The 18,458-nt window shown below is 46.4% G+C and overlaps 1 protein-coding gene across 1 annotated transcript; it reads right to left on the bottom strand.

Moving 5' to 3' along the window:
- Positions 1-4,127: 4,127 nt before the first annotated feature.
- Positions 4,128-6,848, bottom strand: LOC121002382 (DNA damage-regulated autophagy modulator protein 1-like). The gene is made up of 7 exons (XM_040433844.1): positions 6,432-6,848; positions 5,716-5,783; positions 5,380-5,522; positions 4,993-5,164; positions 4,563-4,624; positions 4,316-4,402; positions 4,128-4,208 (listed from the first exon to the last, which is right to left on the bottom strand). The coding sequence occupies exons 1-7, from the start codon at positions 6,548-6,550 to the stop codon at positions 4,128-4,130; spliced, it is 732 nt and encodes a 243-aa protein (XP_040289778.1). The 5' UTR covers positions 6,551-6,848.
- Between the last annotated feature and the right edge of the window lie 11,610 nt (positions 6,849-18,458).

The raw sequence follows: 18,458 nt of genomic DNA, 5'->3' as shown, positions 1-18,458 counted from the left end.
TGTGATTGGTGCTTTAACCTCCATACATGCCTGGATCTGATTGATCCTCCGTATTTTTGAAATTTATGCATATGTTGCTGAGATGTTACTGGCTTTTCAAGTCTACTGAATACAGATGAAATTCTACTTTTAGACATGTGTACCATATCACAACAGAATGAGTAAAACTGGGTTATGGACCCTGCACCCATGTGAGCCCCTCTGCCTACAATGTGTAGGGAATGAAGGGCCCATGAAAGGTGTCTCTTCTGCTGACCGTTTCAGGAGGGAAGATATCACCTCTCACTGCTCTGCGCTCCTATCCAAATTATTCCTGCTTGTAAACTTGAAAATTGAGTTTTATAGACGTTTTTGGTCAATTATTGATAATGCAATTCCAAAATTATATGGCGTATCCATTTAAGGTAGTTGTCTCACACTAGTTGCCCTGTAATACTTTTGCAGCAGTGGACGCAGCAGAGTATATGGTTTCATAGTCATATACTTTGCAGTAATGTTAATGTAATCCATTGACAAGACAGGTCAGTCCGAGTCAGAGTTACAGGGACGCTCTGATTTGTCTAGTAGAAGGGGTCTTGAGCAGAAGTCCCCATCTATGATGTTCAGATATGGCATATGGGTAGTGCTGTCCCAATGAGCCCACACTGGAGATACACCCATGATCTTCGGCTCCTGTCTCGTCTTTGCTACAGAATGATTTTGACGTTATTTGGTAATGAAATGGCAAATGTGAAATTTTCCTTTTTTTGATTGATTACAAAGGGAATTGAGGACAAATTGGAGAACCGTGGATTGTTGTGCAAAACAATGAAGACCTCCTTAGGGCTCATCTCCATACAGGGGGTCCAGCCATAGCCTAGCTCTATACACATACAGATACAGATTGCTGGAGGACACAGATGAAAATGATTTGTTACAAACATTACAGATGGACAAGTGCAACCCCGGGTCTCCTTCATCTGAATCTACTGAAGATAGTCCCATAGTCTTATACTAATTTTATGTTTCATCATAGACTTTTCATATCAACAGTAGAATAGGCCAATATGTCTAAAGCTTTCACACTTGCGTTCAATATGTCTAAAGCTTTCACACTTGTGAGTTCCGTCACAGGGGCTCTATACCGGAAAAGAACTGATCAGGTATGTCCCCATGCATTCTGAATGGAGAGTAATCCGTTCAGTTTGCATCAGGATGTCTTCAGTTCAGTCGTTTTGACTGATCAGGCAAAAGAGAAAACCGCAGCATGCTACGGTTTTATCTCCGGCTAAAAAAACTGAAGACTTGCCTGAATGCCGGATCAGGCATTTTTTCCCATAGGAATGTATTAGTGCCGGATCCGGCATTCAGAATACTGGAATGCCGGATCCGTCCTTCCGGTATGCGCATGCGCAGACTGAAAAAAAGGTGAAAAAATAAATGCCGGATCCGTTTTTGCCGGATGACACCGGAAAGACGGATCCGGCATTTCAATGAATTTTTTCGACTGATCAGACATTTTTAAGACTGATCAGGATCCTGATCAGTCTTACTAATGCCATCAGTTAGCATACATTTTGCCTGATCCGGCAGGCAGTTCCGGCGACGGAACTGTCTGCCGGATCTCTCTGCCGCAAGTGTGAAAGTAGCCTTACTCTATTCAGAATGCATGGGGATAAAACTGATCAGTTCTTTTCCGGTATAGAGCCCCTGTGACGGAACTCTATGCCGGAAAAGAAAAACGCTAGTGTGAAAGTACCCTAAGGTACACCCTGTTTTCAGAGGTTTTATAAATATGACTTTTAACAATAATTTTACCCATTTTCTTCCAAATTGTTTAAAGGAGTATTCCAATTAGAATATGTTATCCCTTATCCCCTGGAAAGAAAATAACTGGTAGATTGGTGGCAGTCTGCCCACTTAGACCGCAACCATGGGCGTAGGAAGCGGGGGGGACGGGGGGGGATCCCCCCAGGAAATAATGCGGGGGGGACAGGTATGGTCAAATCCCCCACAGCGGCAGCGGGGCAATGTGTGCGGCGGCGGGGCAATGTGTGCGGCGGCGGGGCAGGCACTGAGATGAGCGCTTCCATTGTGGAAGCGAAGCGCTCATCTCCATAGTGATCTGTTTGTATCGCCGTCCTCAGGACAGCGATATAAACAGAAGGCTGCGGAGGAGCAGGGCAGGGAGGTGTGTCCCTTTCCTGTTCCTCTGATAGGCTGCCCGCACTACAATATATATACAATACTTTGTTTTACTGGCACATGATTGGGGGGGCTATTACTGGCACATGATTGGGGGGGCTATTACTGGCACATGATTGGGGGCTCCATAGTGATCTGTTTGTATCGCCGTCCTCAGGACAGCGATATAAACAGAAGGCTGCGGAGGAGCAGGGCAGGGAGGTGTGTCCCTTTCCTGTTCCTCTGATAGGCTGCCCGCACTACAATATATATACAATACTTTGTTTTACTGGCACATGATTGGGGGGGCTATTACTGGCACATGATTGGGGGGGCTATTACTGGCACATGATTGGGGGGGCTATTACTGGCACTTGATTGGGGGGGCTATTATTGGCACTTGATTGGGGGGGCTATTACTGGCACATGATTGGGGGGCTATTACTGGCACATGATTGGGGGGGCTGTTATTACTGGCACATGATTGGGGGGGCTATTACTGGCACATGATTGGGGGGCTGTTATTACTGGCACATGATTGGGGGGGCTGTTATTACTGGCTGATGAGAGGCACTGGGGGGTTGATGAGAGGCACTGGGGGGCTGATGAGAGGCACTGGGGCTCTTATCTGAGGTCTGATTGGGGGTCATTCATATAGGGATCTGAGCTGAGGTGTGATCTGAGGTCTTATTAACATTGGGGATCTTATTGGGGCTGCTAGCTGAGGTCTGATTAACATTGGGGGTCTGATTGGTGGTCTGACCTGAGGTGTAATGAAAAATATTTTTTTCTTATTGTGCCCACTTCCAGCCCGGAGCCCAGCTGCCCAGAGCACTGATCTGGGGCAGCTTGGAGAAAAAGGCCTCACAGTCTCCCACACTCCTTCTGCCCGGCCAAGCCAGCCAGCCCCTCAGGCAAGCCAGCCAGCACCCCTGAGTCTTCAGAACTGTAAGTGTGGGGAAGGGGGGGAGTTCACACACAAACACACACACACACACTTAAAATTTAACGATATAAACAACTCACAGTTTACTGAATAAGAATATACCCGGCGAGCAAAAATGCTGTCCCCCCCCAGATTTTTTGGGGTTCCTACACCCATGACCGCAACCAGTCACAATGATGAGGGATCCACGCCCCCAATTTGAAAAGAGCACTGGTTGAGTCTGCGCACCACCACTCTGTGCATTCTGTAGCAGAATACAACATCACTATCTCTAACAATCACATAGATTTGGGGTGGAGTTGTAGTGCATATGCTCGACCAACACTCCATTCAAACAAGGGGACCAACACTCCATTCAAACAAGTCCTAGTAATAGCTGGATAAGAGATGAATTATCCCAAGCAGAATGCCCTTTTAATGAATCACTTTTATTATACCCATAAAATTTGAAAAAATCTAACCCTGCCATTAGCACCTTCATCGTTTTCCTTCCAGAGCTTGGACTGATCACCCCTATGAAGTTCCCCGGTCTTTATTGGGTAACATTAGTTACAATACATTCCCTACAATAAAGAGGCTCGGACACATTGTTAGCTACCTCATGTATTGACTCATTTATTAACAGGCCAGTGGTTTTGAAATGGCCCTGATGATGGTGAACCCCCAACTCATCCTTCAACACTCAGGGAAGGAAAAACCCCCTAGTGGAGGAAACCTCCAGGGAACCATGGCTGAAGGACTGCCCTTCCCCTGGGCAAGGGGGTAAAAACCATCATTTGAGAAGAGGTAGCTATGGAAAGTCCGGGTAATTGTCACATCCAGTATTTGGAAATTCTGCTAGATGTTAAATCCAGAAAATCCGGTAAATGTCAAATCCGGTATTAGGAAAGTCCGGTAAAATGTCACATCCAGTATTGAGGACAGAGACCAAGCCTGGAATCTGCCTCTTGATCCAGAAGATTCATGTCCAGCAATGTCATGATGGTTTCAGTTGTCTTGGCGCTCCACCCCTTGGATCTTATTGGGGGTTTTCAGGGTCCTGGGTCTTTTCTCTCAGGCCAATGGAGACACCTTCTCGGGACAACGTTAAAGACAAATGCTGAGAAAAAGAATAAAGACCATTAATTATAAAACAGCTCTCTATAATATATTACTTCTCTGAAATGTTTCTGGAGCACATTAGACCTTGACACGGCATCTACTCACCTGGAAATCTGTATAGTTCATTAGTTGGTGTATTATCAGGCCAAGAAATCCAGTCCACTCGGCCACCATGCCTGTCCTGGTGTAGATCTGCAGAAGACAGAATAGAGGATTAGTGCCTGGCGGTACTCACCAGGGACTCTATATGGAGTGAGAAGGGAAGATGGAGGTGAGATAGGAGCTTTTATATTACTGTTACACAGGATAGATGTAGATTATACAAGACGGTAAAAAAGTTGCATGAACTCACCTCTTCACATCGGCCAGTACATGGAAGAAGCTGAAAGTAGCCGATAGTCATACACACAGAAACTGGAAGGACGTGTTAAGGACAAGTAACAGAATTAATTGTATTATTATAGTGTTTCCTATACTGTGATGTCTGATCTGTGCTACAATGGGGTCAGAGGAAGCGAATAATCTTAGTTGCCAACAGTCCCAAATTTGCCAAAATGTTTCCAAATTTTCAGAGACAATCTCTCTGTAAATTTGGGTTGTCCTGGGCCGAAAAATGGGTGGGGCTTAGTTTAACTCCACCAATGAGTGAGCGTGACCTGACAATTTAAGGGGGTGGGTAGCTTGACCCAAATTTACTAACGGCAGCAATGATGGTAAGTACGTATGTGTAAGTGTATCCAGCACACAACATGGCACTGTACCAGTCAGCTATAAGAGGATACAGGTCAGCAGGCCCACAATGGGCACCAAGGTTGATGCCAATCTAATGTGGCATAGGCGGCGACTGCTGAAGGATTTCTTGTACAGGCATACAGCTTGACCTAGGTTGTAAACGGCACAAAAGAAAAATGCCGGTCCTGCGCCGATCCTGTGGACTGTAGGACTGATCCTCATCTAGAACAAAAGCAGAGGAATAAATGTCATCAATGTGGACGTCATGAAGATCTGAGAATACAGAACAGCAGAGGCCGCAGGTGGTGTCATTATACAGGGGCAGTAATACATAAGAATAGTCACCAGGGCGCGTCATTGTATTTATACACATCTCTTGACTTCAAGCGATGTCCCCTCTGTATTACTAGTCCTGAGACCTCTGTATATAAACTTACCGAGACTATGGCGGTCACAACGGTCCCAATGCAGCCAATCCATGCAAAGGCATAGAGGATTCTCTGGCAGATGATATGTCGCCTCTCTGATTGTTCAGACCGGATGATCATGAACCGGTACATGATGGAAGCGTTGCCAGCTCCTGAAATAGACAATACATGGGATCAGCCGGGAACGTCCATAGACACTTGTGATAACCTCCAGGACTCAGTGATGATTATAATCTCCAGTGATGGCCGCCGCTCAGCAGTGAATAGTGATTAGGGAGATAACGTCATCACTGAGCGCTGGAGCCGCTGATCTCCTCATGATGTTGTATCTCTAAATCCACTTACCAAAAAGGGCAGATATTAAGAAGACCACTGTAAAGACCACCGATTCGGGGAATATTCGTCCCGTGTCACTGAGAAAGAAAGCAAAATATTGGGTGTTATTAGGACACAAACGGCAGCAGGATTGCGTCATGTCTTCTAATAGCAGAGGAGACTTTATTTCCTTCCATTGTAATCATCCTCCATAATATGATCTAATGTCCAGACACAAATAGAAGACAAACAACAATGGGGAAGATATTATGGAGCCGTTGCTCATAGCAACCAGTGAGATTGCAACTCTAAAAAATTATTAAGAAAGAGACATTTTCTACAAAAAGTTGCTTTTTGCACTCTTAAGCCATTTCCAAAAAGTGGGTGTGGTTTAGGTGGGTTAAGCAGGAGGGGGCGGGCCTCTGCAAACTGGCAAATTTCCACCTGAAATAGTTGGTGCAATTAAATTTTTTTTTTTTTTGTGCATGGGGGTCAGAGATGCTCCTAATTTATTATGAGGCTTGTGCATCTCACTCCAGTGCAGATTAGATGAGGGCCGGGGCATGAAACCTCAGTCTTCATAGATTCCCCCACCCCCAAATGTGATGTTTTCTATACTAACAATTATTAGATGGAGCTTATTAATAATCCACTAATAATAATGTAATAACTTTCCAGGAATAAACTGATAATACGGTAATAACAGTAATAATACTACAGAGGAATCCCGCCCCGTCCCCTCTTACCTGATGTAAGGATATTTTACATGGCCTGGGATGACAGTCAAGGCAATCAGGGCACAGAGGCCCGATAGCGTCCATATGACCCAGAGGAAAAGCAAGAATGCCAAACCCCGGATCTCCATGGCGCAAAGTCAATTATTCGCTAAGCGAAAGCAAGGATTTGCTAAGCAAAAGCACAAGCCGATCTGTCTCTCTCTATATCCAGAGAAAATCTGGCTGCGATAATGTCAGGCAGTGGTTTTCTAAGGCTCAGAACTCGGTGATGTCACTAGCTTCTGTGACATCATCACACATTCTGCAATCTTATTGGTCCTCGCTAGTTTATTTCATTTCATTGGTTCTCCCTTCAATGTTACATCATCTTATATACTTGAATCTGATTGGTCCTCAGTAGCTTCTGCGATGTGATTGGTGCTTTAACCTCCATACATGCCTGGATCTGATTGGTCCTCCATATTTTTGAAATTTATGCATATGTTGCTGAGATGTTACTGGCTTTTCAAGTCTACTGAATACAGAAGAAATTCTACTTTTAGACATGTGTACCATATCACAACAGAATGAGTAAAACTGGGTTATGGACCCTGCACCCATGTGAGCCCCTCTGCCTACAATGTGTAGGGAATGAAGGGGCCATGAAAGGTGTCTCTTCTGCTGACCGTTTCAGGAGGGAAGATATCACCTCTCACTGCTCTGCGCTCCTATCCAAATTATTCCTGCTTGTAAACTTGAAAATTGAGTTTTATAGACGTTTTTGGTCAATTATTGATAATGCAATTCCAAAATTATATGGCGTATCCATTTAAGGTAGTTGTCTCACACTAGTTGCCCTGTAATACTTTTGCAGCAGTGGACGCAGCAGAGTATATGGTTTCATAGTCATATACTTTGCAGTAATGTTAATGTAATCCATTGACAAGACAGGTCAGTCCGAGTCAGAGTTACAGGGACGCTCTGATTTGTCTAGTAGAAGGGGTCTTGAGCAGAAGTCCCCATCTATGATGTTCAGATATGGCATATGGGTAGTGCTGTCCCAATGAGCCCACACTGGAGATACACCCATGATCTTCGGCTCCTGTCTCGTCTTTGCTACAGAATGATTTTGACGTTATTTGGTAATGAAATGGCAAATGTGAAATTTTCCTTTTTTTGATTGATTACAAAGGGAATTGAGGACAAATTGGAGAACCGTGGATTGTTGTGCAAAACAATGAAGACCTCCTTGGGGCTCATCTCCATACAGGGGGTCCAGCCATAGCCTAGCTCTATACACATACAGATACAGATTGCTGGAGGACAAGTGCAACCCCGGGTCTCCTTCATCTGAATCTACTGAAGATAGTCCCATAGTCTTATACTAATTTTATGTTTCATCATAGACTTTTCATATCAACAGTAGAATAGGCCAATATGTCTAAAGCGTACCTGTTATATTAGATGTGCATGTGAATATATTGTAATATACACAATTGTAATATATCTTTTTTGAGGACACTGACATCTTCCTGAATACTTGTAAAATAATTCAGAGGCTCACCCTTCCTACACTATGGATAAATTGAAGGTTCTCTACCAAATAGCCTGCCCATTGCCAACTAGTGTACAATAGAAATTATAAATTGATTAATAGACACACCTCCACCTGGACTATTAGTATCAACCAATTATATAGTTAAAATATTTTATTATACAATATAACAATTACAAATGGTACCAGAAGGGCCCTTTCTGAATTAGTAAAAGACAATAAAAAATAATATAAAGAAATGAAAAACATAAAAAATAATGAACTTATTGTTATTCCCCTATTAATTGTAGGACAATGTATCAATCTCTTGCCTTGATGATAGATATTAGCTATAAAGTGCTGTCAAAAAAGGTATTAGATATAGTCCCAATATGGATGTTCCATTAGTATAATACACCTTGTGGGATTTAAGGGTTATAGCAGTGTATCTTATATTGTTTTAACGAGTTTCGAAATGTTACAAAGGAGGAAATCCAGAACTTAATTATGGCCACTGAGGAAGGAGCTAGAACTTAAATTCCAGTTCAATGCACAGCCTTGTGGGTTTCAGACCTTCTAATCTCCTTCTTACTGGAATATTCTGGTAGCTAATTTGCTTCCCTGGTTCTCAGAAACAGAGGTTCTCTGAACTTGGGCCTAGCTCTGAGTAGCTTGCACATGTAGGTTTTACTGTTCCTCAACCAAAAGTAGACTTGGACTAATCAGGGGAGTGGATCCAGGTCCATCACCCTGGAAATTTGACACAGTGAGCCATTTTACTGCATATTCCTGGGAGGAAGTTGGGTGGAGGGCTTGCCCTGATTGGCTTACAGGCTTGCAGACAGCCTGGATCAGCCAATCAGTGGGCAGCAGGCAGGGAAATGCCTGTCAAGAAAAGAAATGGGGGTTAGTCAGCACATCTAAATGTGCAGGTTGTGGGGTCCGGCACCCCCGACGATCAGCTGTTTGAAGAGAGGGCAGCGCTCATATGTGAGCTGCTTTCTCTGCTCTGTTCACCTGCTCGTCGTAGCATTTGCAGTGATGAGCAGATAAAGAGAGCAGACAAGGCAGTGCTCGTACGAAAAATAAAAGCAGACAACCCCTTTAAAGACATACTTGGAAAACATTACATACAGCGCTACAGAACATACAGGGTAATACATATGTACCTCTTCCATCCAGTGACTTCTCTTCTCTGATGTAGATATTCTCTTTCCTCTTCTTCTCCTGTCAGACCAGACCGCCATGGTGACTTCTTTCAGCCGCGCCTCATCTCTGCAGAGTTTAACAGACATCTTACTCTCCTACTTTTCCATCATCCTCCTCACCTTCTCAACACCCCATCCTGCCACCCCCAATACTGTGCCCACTGTGCCCCCAATGTTATCCTGCAGAAACTGTCCCCCTGAAAATACTGGTACCACACAGGTAGTGCGTCAGTACAAGAACACCCCTTTATATTACGCGCCAGTACAAAAAAATACCCCCTTCAGATCAGACCCCCATATAAAACCCTAAATGAGACCCCCCATCTCAGACCAAACCCCGTTTAGACCTCTATGTAAGACCCCGACCCAATATCAGACCTCAGATAAGACCCCCATTAGACCTCTAGACCCCCAATCAGATGTCTATACCCCATGAGACCTCTCCAGACCCCCAGTCAGAGCACTTCAGACCCCCAGTCAGACCACTTCAGACTCCCCATTAAACCTCTCCAGACCCCCAATAAGACCTCCACATCAGACCTCAGATCAGACTGTAAAATAATAAAATAACTTACCTCTCCTGTCTCCTGCCGCCACTCTCCCTGTCCTGGCTCTCTTCTCAGGGCCCGCTCTGCACAGTCACCTGACCTCCTGCAGCGTTAGGTCACAGTGCGCTCTGTACGTCCTGACGCTGCAGGAGCCAGGACACAGCAGCGCAGGACCTGAGAAGAGTAAGCAGGAGGAGGGGTAAGTACAGCGCTCACAGCACTTGAACCCCGCCTTCTCCTCCTGCATACTAGTGAGAGCTTCCATTATGGAAGCGCTCACTAGTATTTCCTTTATAAGATGCACTGCATCTTATAAAGGGAAAAGTACAGTACCACTGGCAAGGGGGGCCGCTGCGACCCCTATAGTTACGCCACTGCTACCATGAATCTCTTCTTCATCTTCCATTCTGCTGTGTAGTTGTGCAGACACATGAGATAAAAGACAATAGAAATGGCAGATTTTGCCGATCATTTACCATTTTGCACAAGCCCAGTATGTATTTTTTTTCTAAATTGGATCCCTGTTTTATTTTGCCATGTTGCTGCTTGGATCGCTCTAATGAACAATCCCACGGATGACCGATCGGCCATATTCCAGAAGATACTTCTCTCATGTGTATGACCAGTGTTATGGACCACTGTGTCAACTAACTGGTTTGGCGTTGGGATATGTTTAAGGGCTTTATTCTGGCGCTCCCAAGTATTCACCCTTTAACTCCTGTACAGGGATTTGGCCTTCGCTGCAGGGACACAACCAAACCACTACCTCCTGAGATAGTCCCGTTGTAGTTGGCAGCTGACCCACTAGGGTCAGGGACTCTGGTGCGAGCACCAGAAGCTCAGGGTACTGAAAATGCACCAAAAAGCACGGTGGCTCAGTGGTTAGCATTGGTGCCATGCAGGGCTGGGGTCCTGGGTTTAAATCCAACCAAGGACAACTTACAAACATGGAGTTTGTATGTTCTCCCTGTGTTTGCGTGGGTTTCCTCCAGGTACTTCGGTTTCCTCCCACACTCCAAAGACATACTGATAGGGACCTTAGATTGTGAGCCCCATTGGGGACAGCTTGATGCTAATGTCTGTAAAGCGCGGCGGGATATAGTAGAGCGAAATAAGTGAGTAAAATAAATAAATAAAACTGCAGAAAAAATGCAGGAGCAATCTGAACAGTCACTAAGGCTCAAATACTGGTTACCTGATCTGGATTGCACAGAGCTAGAGTAGATGAATGGAGATAAACTGGTAGGCTCGGTACTTGACGGGAACATGAACAAGGCAGACAGACAAGATTAAGGCCGGTTTCACACTGCTGGCACTGCCTTTCGGCAAACTGTTCCAGCATAGAATGCTGGTAAATTGGCCCAGACAAAAACCTTTTTTGTTTGGCCTTTTCTCTGCATATTTGCCAGACTTAGGCCGAATCACGGCTGAACCCCATTGTAACAGATCTCCTGGCACCCCAACTGGGTACCTCCTTTGATGGATGCTCCTAGTGCTTCCCGAGGGCTCCAAGCACTCCACTTGACACCGTAAGCATTGCCGACCCCACGAACCACCGCAGCTTGGTTGGGATCTCGCAGTCTTTTACCCACCCTGGACCTACGACAAGGCTTCCAGGTTCCAGTGGGTGAACCTCTCTTCCTTCAGAGAGCGATGCAGGAACAAGCTCTTAAAAGAGCTCAGGGATTATAGCCAGGGGAGTATACAGCATATACCATTCCCCAGTGTAGATACAGCCTTTTCCCCACACACATGAGGCGAGGCTCTATGTTAAGGGTAAAACAGGAACTCTTTAATGGGGCTACATGTCAGCCTTTTATGCAGGTCTTCCAGCAAGGGACACTCCCCTGGGGACCTTGTGGAAGACTGAGACAGTTTATACATTAGCCAATCACATGCATTTACAGTATGGAAACACACCCACGTGATACAATCAATCAACACAATGGGATAGCGTAATCACTCACAGGCAGAGACTACACACTTTTCCCTTTGTAGAATAATGAGCTGGGGGGGGGGGGGGGCGGTAGATTCCTCTATCGAACTAATAAAACATAACATGGCCTATAATACTCCACACATAAATCAGGGTTAATAGTTCCTTGTAACCCCAAGAGGGTGTGTGTGTGGGGGGGTTCTCCATAGTTCTGGGTCCATTATCCGTAGGAAGGAGGCTAGCCCTCAGGCCTCTCCAGCAGCCCCAGTGATGGTTCAGTCCGTCACATTCATTATGTAATGGGGCTGGACGGTATTCTGGCAGCGTCTCGCATGCCGGATCTGGGAAGAGCCTGGTGGATCGGTAAACGCAAGTGTGCAACTAGCCTTACTTAAACAAAGACAGAACTGAAAATGAAAATTGCAGGAACAGACAGACAGTCAGGACGGGTACAGGGCTGGAGCACAGACAGGAGTAAACACAGGGTAAACTAAGGCAACACGCAAGAGAGTTGCAGAAGCACATGACTTACACATACATAATATAAAACACTCAAGAGTTTTCAATCTACAAGGGAAGACGAAGGACACAGTAGGTGAAGGTAAAGGCTGCTCGCCTGGTTGTGTGGTAGCATGCTTATTGCAGGTGGTAGGCTTTCCTGAAGAGGTGGGTTTTCAGGTCACTTTTGAAGGGTTGGATGTTGGGGAGATCCTGATGTGTTGGGGTAGTAAGTTCCAGAGTATGAGGAATGCAAATGAGAAATCTTGTAGATGATTATGTGAGGAACAGACAAGAGGAGAAAAGAGAGGTAGTTCCTATGAGGATTGGAGATTATGGGTGGGGATGTATCTAGAAAGTAGGTCAGATGTAAGAGTGAGAGAGTTGGAGTGAAAGAGTGAAGCAGCATGCTGCGGTGAGGGAGCATTTTCCCCTCACTGCTGCAGGAACTTTGGGAAAGTAGCTCAGAGAGCAGCCCATTCCTGATATATAAAAGTACTCAGTACCTCTGATTGGGAAAATGGTGTCAAAGACACCCTACTCAGCAAAACAGGTCACAGGATACCTCACTCTCATAAAAAAACAGTAACGGAAACTGATAGGAACCAGACTGAAGCCAGAGATCAGCACAGCAGCAGAGAGATAAAGCAAAGTATTCAAGTTTACCTGCCAGTTTAGCCTGCTCGAGCCAAGTGAAAGATCACATATTGTTTGGATGACACAAGTTTATTGCAAGTTTATTCAAGTAAAAACCATTGAACTTTATCAAGTCTGGACTCTACTTGTTCCATCAACTACATCTCCTTTGTTGCTATGGAGCCTAACCCCAGGGAGCTACAGTATCCAGGTAGGAGCACTGTGACCCAAATTATTAAGGCCGCATCACTACTCGGCATTTCTAAATGCTGGGGGGCAGCCCATTGTAATTGTTAGTATTTTAAAGAGGACCTTTCACTACTCTAGAAACTAAAAACGAACTATATCAGTGGGCAGAGCGGCGCCCAGGGGTCCCCCTGCACTTACTAGTATGTCTGGGCGCCGCTCCGTTCGCCTGGTATAGGCTCCGCTGTCTGCGCTCCCTCTGCTGTACTGGAGTGATTTCTTGTATGAGGCGTGTCCCTTGCTGCAGCGCTGGCCAATCGCAGCGCACAGCTCATAGCCAGGCTATGAGCTGTGCGCTGCGATTGGCCAGCGCTGCAGCAAGGGACACGCTGTATATGCTGTATATACTATATATCTGTACACACTGCATCTATTATACCTCGTACCTTACATATCAGTACACTGCTGTATATACTATATATCTGTACATATTGCATCTATAATACTGTGTAATATATGCAGTGTATATATATATATACAGAGCAGTGTATTGATGTGAGGCATACAAGGTATAATACTGTAGATGCAGTGTTTACAGAAATATGTGGTCAGTTATACATTATGGTCACTGTGGGTGAGGTACATGAGGTAGTGGTCACTGTAACTGTCTGAAATATTATACATGAGTGAGCAATGAGTAAAAACAGGGCATGGAGGGGGGGTAAATGACGAGAAGTGGAGGACCTCCTCTTACCTCTCCATTCCAGTCTGTATGGATCAATGCAGAGCTGATTGTGAACTTCTAATAATTGCTGTTATGGGTTGAAGGACCTGTTATGATGTCATCACTGGTCCTGGCAGATGTACCTTTCAAACCTAGGAACTACACCATTTTTGGTGCAGTTCCTTTGGTAGATTCTGCAGAACCTGTGATCTTGAAGATGATGTCATCACAGGTCCTGGCAGATGCACTGTTCTAACCTGGGAACTACACTTTACACTGTGCAGTTCCCTTACAGGACCTGTGACGACATCATCAAAGGTCCTTTAGCTTATGAAAGATAGATAGGAGCAATTAGGGGGCGGGGCCTCTCCTCCACTTCGGGCCACTCTTTCTAACGGGCCCCATAGCAGCTGCGTGGTCTGTCTATATGGTAGGTATGCCACTGGGAGAGGTGGATTAACCAGGGAGCAGAGTTGAGGAAAGATTGGAGAAGAGCGAGAGTGATGGATGGGAGGCCACAGAGGAGGAGGTTGCAGTAATCCAGGCGGGAGATGACGAGGGCATGTACTAGCATTTTAGTTGACTCTTGGGCGAGGAAGGGGCAAATACGAGAGATGTTTTTGAGTTAAAAGTGGCAGGTGGAGGTGAGGGATTGGATGTGTGGCTTAAAGGACAGGGCAGAATCAAACCGGACCTGCGAGACTGGAGAAAGTGTGGTGCTGTTAAGGAGGTTATCCAATCCCTATAATGACCCCCCCAATGCCTGGGCCCCTCGTATACATTATTCTTACCTCCTCGCTGCACGGCCGCTGCTGCATTTCATCAAAACATCCGGTGATGGGGGGAGCAGCCAATAGCAGGCCGCGATGAGGAGCCTCCCTAGCGTCACCCGCAATGCTAGGGAGGCTTGTCTCCCTTTTCTCTAAATAGTGACTCCCTATCATTTCCAAGCCCTCTTATTGTCAAAAATCCTGAAGTCTTGGAGGGTAGATTTATCAAAACTGGTGTAAACGAAAACTGGCTTAATTGCCCATAGCAATCAGATTCCACCTTTCATTTTTCAGAGCAACTTTGGAAAATGACAGGTGGAATCTGATTGGTTGCTATGGGCAGCTAAGCCAGTTCTACTTTACACCAGTTTGATAAATCTCCCCCTTGGTGTTTGCCCCGCACAGTGTGTAGGACAGGAGCTACGTAATCACTGAGGGCCCTTTAGAGGCTGCTTAGGGCCCACGGTTATAGCTTCCATGTACATGCGCTCTGCTGCCCACTTGACTCCTGCGACCAGAGAGACGGCAGACATTGCAGACGGTTGCCGCCATATAATCCTGTGTATAAACTGTGTGAGCGCACCACAGCAGTCCCAAATTTTATTACACACCAGGCTCTATATGGCGAGTGTGGGGATTCGCTCTGGTAGTTAGGACTAGCGGATGCAGTATAGAGGCAAAGTACACAGTTCTTGAATCAGACAGCGGTGTTTATTCACACATTGGTGTATAACAAAATGCAGATAAGGTATATCACAAACCACAGGTGGCTTGGTGTTTGTTCACACACAAGGTAAGTCCATAAACAATAAAAGTCACCTTTTCTCCTTGGTGTTAATTCACACCCTGTTAGCAGTTCAGCCTCATCAAGTCCATAGTTCGCCTTTTGAGGGGCCTGAGTCCTCCAGCCCAGTTCAAACCTCAGTTCACAGCACACAGACTCCTGAGCTCCACTGTCAGAGGGAGGTAAATCCACACACCTGGCAGTGCTGGCTGGTTTTTATGCCTGGCAAAACCCAGCCTGGAACATGGGGAGTAGTCACCCACCCAGCACTTTGACTACTCCAAGTAAGAGCCTTCCCGGATCAGCAATTACAGCCATACTAAATCTCAAGGTGTCAATTAGCAATAGCTGCTGCTGACACATAAAATACCGGCTCTTAGGGCTCTTTCACACTTGCGTTCTTGTCTTCCGGCATAGAGTTCCGTCGTCGGGGCTCTATGCCGGAAGAATCCTGATCAGGATTATCCTAATGCATTCTGAATGGAGAGAAATCCGTTCAGGATGCATCAGGATGTCTTCAGTTCCGGAACGGAACGTTTTTTGGCCGGAGAAAATACCGCAGCATGCTGCGCTTTTTGCTCCGGCCAAAAATCCGGAACACTTGCCGCAATGCCGGATCCGGAATTAATGCCCATTGAAAGGCATTGATCCGGATCCGGCCTTAAGCTAAACGTCGTTTCGGCGCATTGCCGGAGCCGACATTTAGCTTTTTCAGAGTGGTTACCATGGCTGCCGGGACGCTAAAGTCCTGGCAGCCATGTTAAAGTGTAGTGGGGAGCGGGGGAGCAGTGTACTTACCGTCTGTGCGGCTCCCGGGGCGCTTCAGAGTGACGTCAGGGCGCCCCAAGCGCATGGATCATGTGATCACATGGATCACGTCATCCATGAGCATGGGGCGCTCTGACGTCACTCTGGAGCGCCCCGGGAGCCGCACGGACTGTAAGTATACTGCTCCCCCGCTCCCCGCTCCTACTATGGCAACCAGGACTTTAATAGCGTCCTGGGTGCCATAGTAACACTGAACGCATTTGGAAGACGGTTCCGTCTTCAAATGCTTTTAGTACACTTGTGTTTTTCCGGATCCGGCGTGTAATTCCGGCAAGTGGAGTACACGCCGGATCCGGACAACGCAAGTGTGAAAGAGGCCTTACATTACCGAGGCCAGGAACCTCGGTGACACATACCTTCCATCCACGATGATTCCAGGTACCTTCTTACACGAGGTATAGTGGAACTATAATGCTCTATATGGCAGTATTACAGCACTGCATGACGGTATTCACAACGCACAATGTTCGCACGTGTCGGATTTAATCCTACGTGTACTTACTGGAGGATACGCCGGCAGAAATCGGAGAATGTGCAGTATGAAGTGCCACGGAGCCGCATGAGGATTGGCCCCGTTGTCATAATCCTCTAACCACAGTGTTAGGGCTCTTTGGATACCTCCTCTGAAAGTCGATATGGCGATATATAAACTTTCTAAGAGGACCCTCATGCCATCCGATGATGGCAGTAATCTCCAGGACCCCCTGGACAGATGAGCGGAATGCACCCTTAGGCACAATTATGCCGCCGCAGCTGCCTCAGCATCAGTTGCTATCGCATGTAGTGAGGTAGCAAATTTTATCCGCGCCCGTGTCCTTCGGATCCGATGCAATTTAGAATCTGGTATTGTCAGAAATGATGTCCTGGACCAATTCAAGATCCTCCTCCTTGGAATCGACTTCCTATGCGATGCTGCACCCAAACATCTTAAGCTAGCAGCCAAGACAATGGCTCTTTCTTCAGTCAGTAGACGCCCCCTTTGGCTCAGACCATAGGTGGCAGACAACACCTCAATGTTCAACCTTTGTGGTCTCCCCTATGAGCCCGGAAGATTGTTTGGGTCTGAGCTTGATCGCTTGATGGAGAGCTTGGCTGACAAGAAAGGGAAGTCCTTTCCACAACAGGCCTTTCGAGGCCGAGGAAGAGCTAGAGGAGGAAGATATCAGAGTTCGTCCAGGTCCCAAAGACGCTCTGAGAGCCACAGACGCGGTAGAGGTCGCGGGAAGGACCGCAAGGCTGACCCATGACTCTCATCGGCCTACTACAAGTCACCCTCCCCTACCCCCTCCAGTCCAGCTGCACGTGGCGCTATTCCCCAATCCTCCTCCAGTCAGAGCACGTTTAATTTTGTTCAGGAATTTTTGGCTTCAAGATCCCTGGTTTTTGGATGTAGTGACATCCGGGTACAAGATTGAGTTTATTTTCCCCCCTCAGGAGAAGTTTATCCTGACAAAAGCAGCAAGGACAAGCAGCTAGTCTTGGAGGACTCCGTTCTCCAGTACGTCCAAAAGAGAACTCTAGAGGAGGTCCCTCCTCGCAAACGGGGTCAAGGGGTCTATTCCCCGATTTTTCTTGTCCCAAAGCCGTCGGGCGATTGGCGTATGATTATCAACCTACGCTATCTGAATTGCTTTATCAGGCAAAAGCGCTTCCAGATGGAGACCATACGCTCACTAATGAATATTCTGAATCCCGGAGACCTTATGGTCACCATAGATCTGAAGGACGCGTACCTTCATGTTCCCATCCATCCAGCACACAAAAGGTATCTGAGAGTTGCTGTATCCATAAAAGGTGTGGTGAAGCACTACCAGTTTGCTGTACTACCCTTTGGCATCTCCTCCGCGCCCCACACCTTCACCAAGGTTGTGGCTCCGGTTGTTGCCCAGCTCAGGCTTCAGGGACTAGAGATCGTCCCATACTTAGACGACTGGCTTCTAAAAACCGCCACTCTAGACATCTTGCAATCTCATCTTCAGCTGACTCTTCAAACTCTTCAACGCCTAGGCTGGCTTATAAATTGAGACAAGTCAGAAATTCTTCCTTCCACCACAAGGAAATTTCTGGGTTTTGTGATCAATTCCGATCACATGACTCTTTCTCCGGAGAGGAAAGATCATGTAATAAGAGCAGCGGAGTTCCTTCTGGTACCCAGACGAGTTTCGATCAGAACTCTTATGAAGATGTTAGGCCACATGTCAGCGTCTGCAGAGGCAGTTCCTTGGGCCTTGTGGCATCTACGTCCCCTCCAAGAGGAAGTGTTAGCGGTTTGGAATCGCAATTCCAGGGGTTTGAACAGGACGCACTCCCTGTTCACCGAAGTCCGTTCTTCACTCAGGTGGTGGAAGAACCTATCAGATGGGAGTCCTTGACTCAACCTTGTTGGATCACATTGACCACGGATG

This window comes from Bufo bufo, chromosome 5 (genome assembly GCF_905171765.1).
Source record: "Bufo bufo chromosome 5, aBufBuf1.1, whole genome shotgun sequence".
Taxonomy (NCBI): Eukaryota; Metazoa; Chordata; class Amphibia; order Anura; family Bufonidae; genus Bufo; species Bufo bufo.
Note: the sequence above shows the minus strand (reverse complement) of the source record. Positions and strands in the feature narration are given on the sequence as shown.

What these genes read in the sequence shown, in the direction of transcription:
- LOC121002382 (XM_040433844.1), bottom strand. Translation starts at nt 6,550, where the DNA reads ATGGAGATCCGGGGTTTGGCATTCTTGCTTTTCCTCTGGGTCATATGG. An exon ending in GTACTGGCCGATGTGAAGAG is followed by an intron (nt 4,403 to 4,562) that starts GTGAGTTCATGC and finishes TGTCTTCTGCAG; the next exon opens with ATCTACACCAGGACAGGCAT. An exon ending in TGAACTATACAGATTTCCAG is followed by an intron (nt 4,209 to 4,315) that starts GTGAGTAGATGC and finishes TCTTTTTCTCAG; the next exon opens with CATTTGTCTTTAACGTTGTC.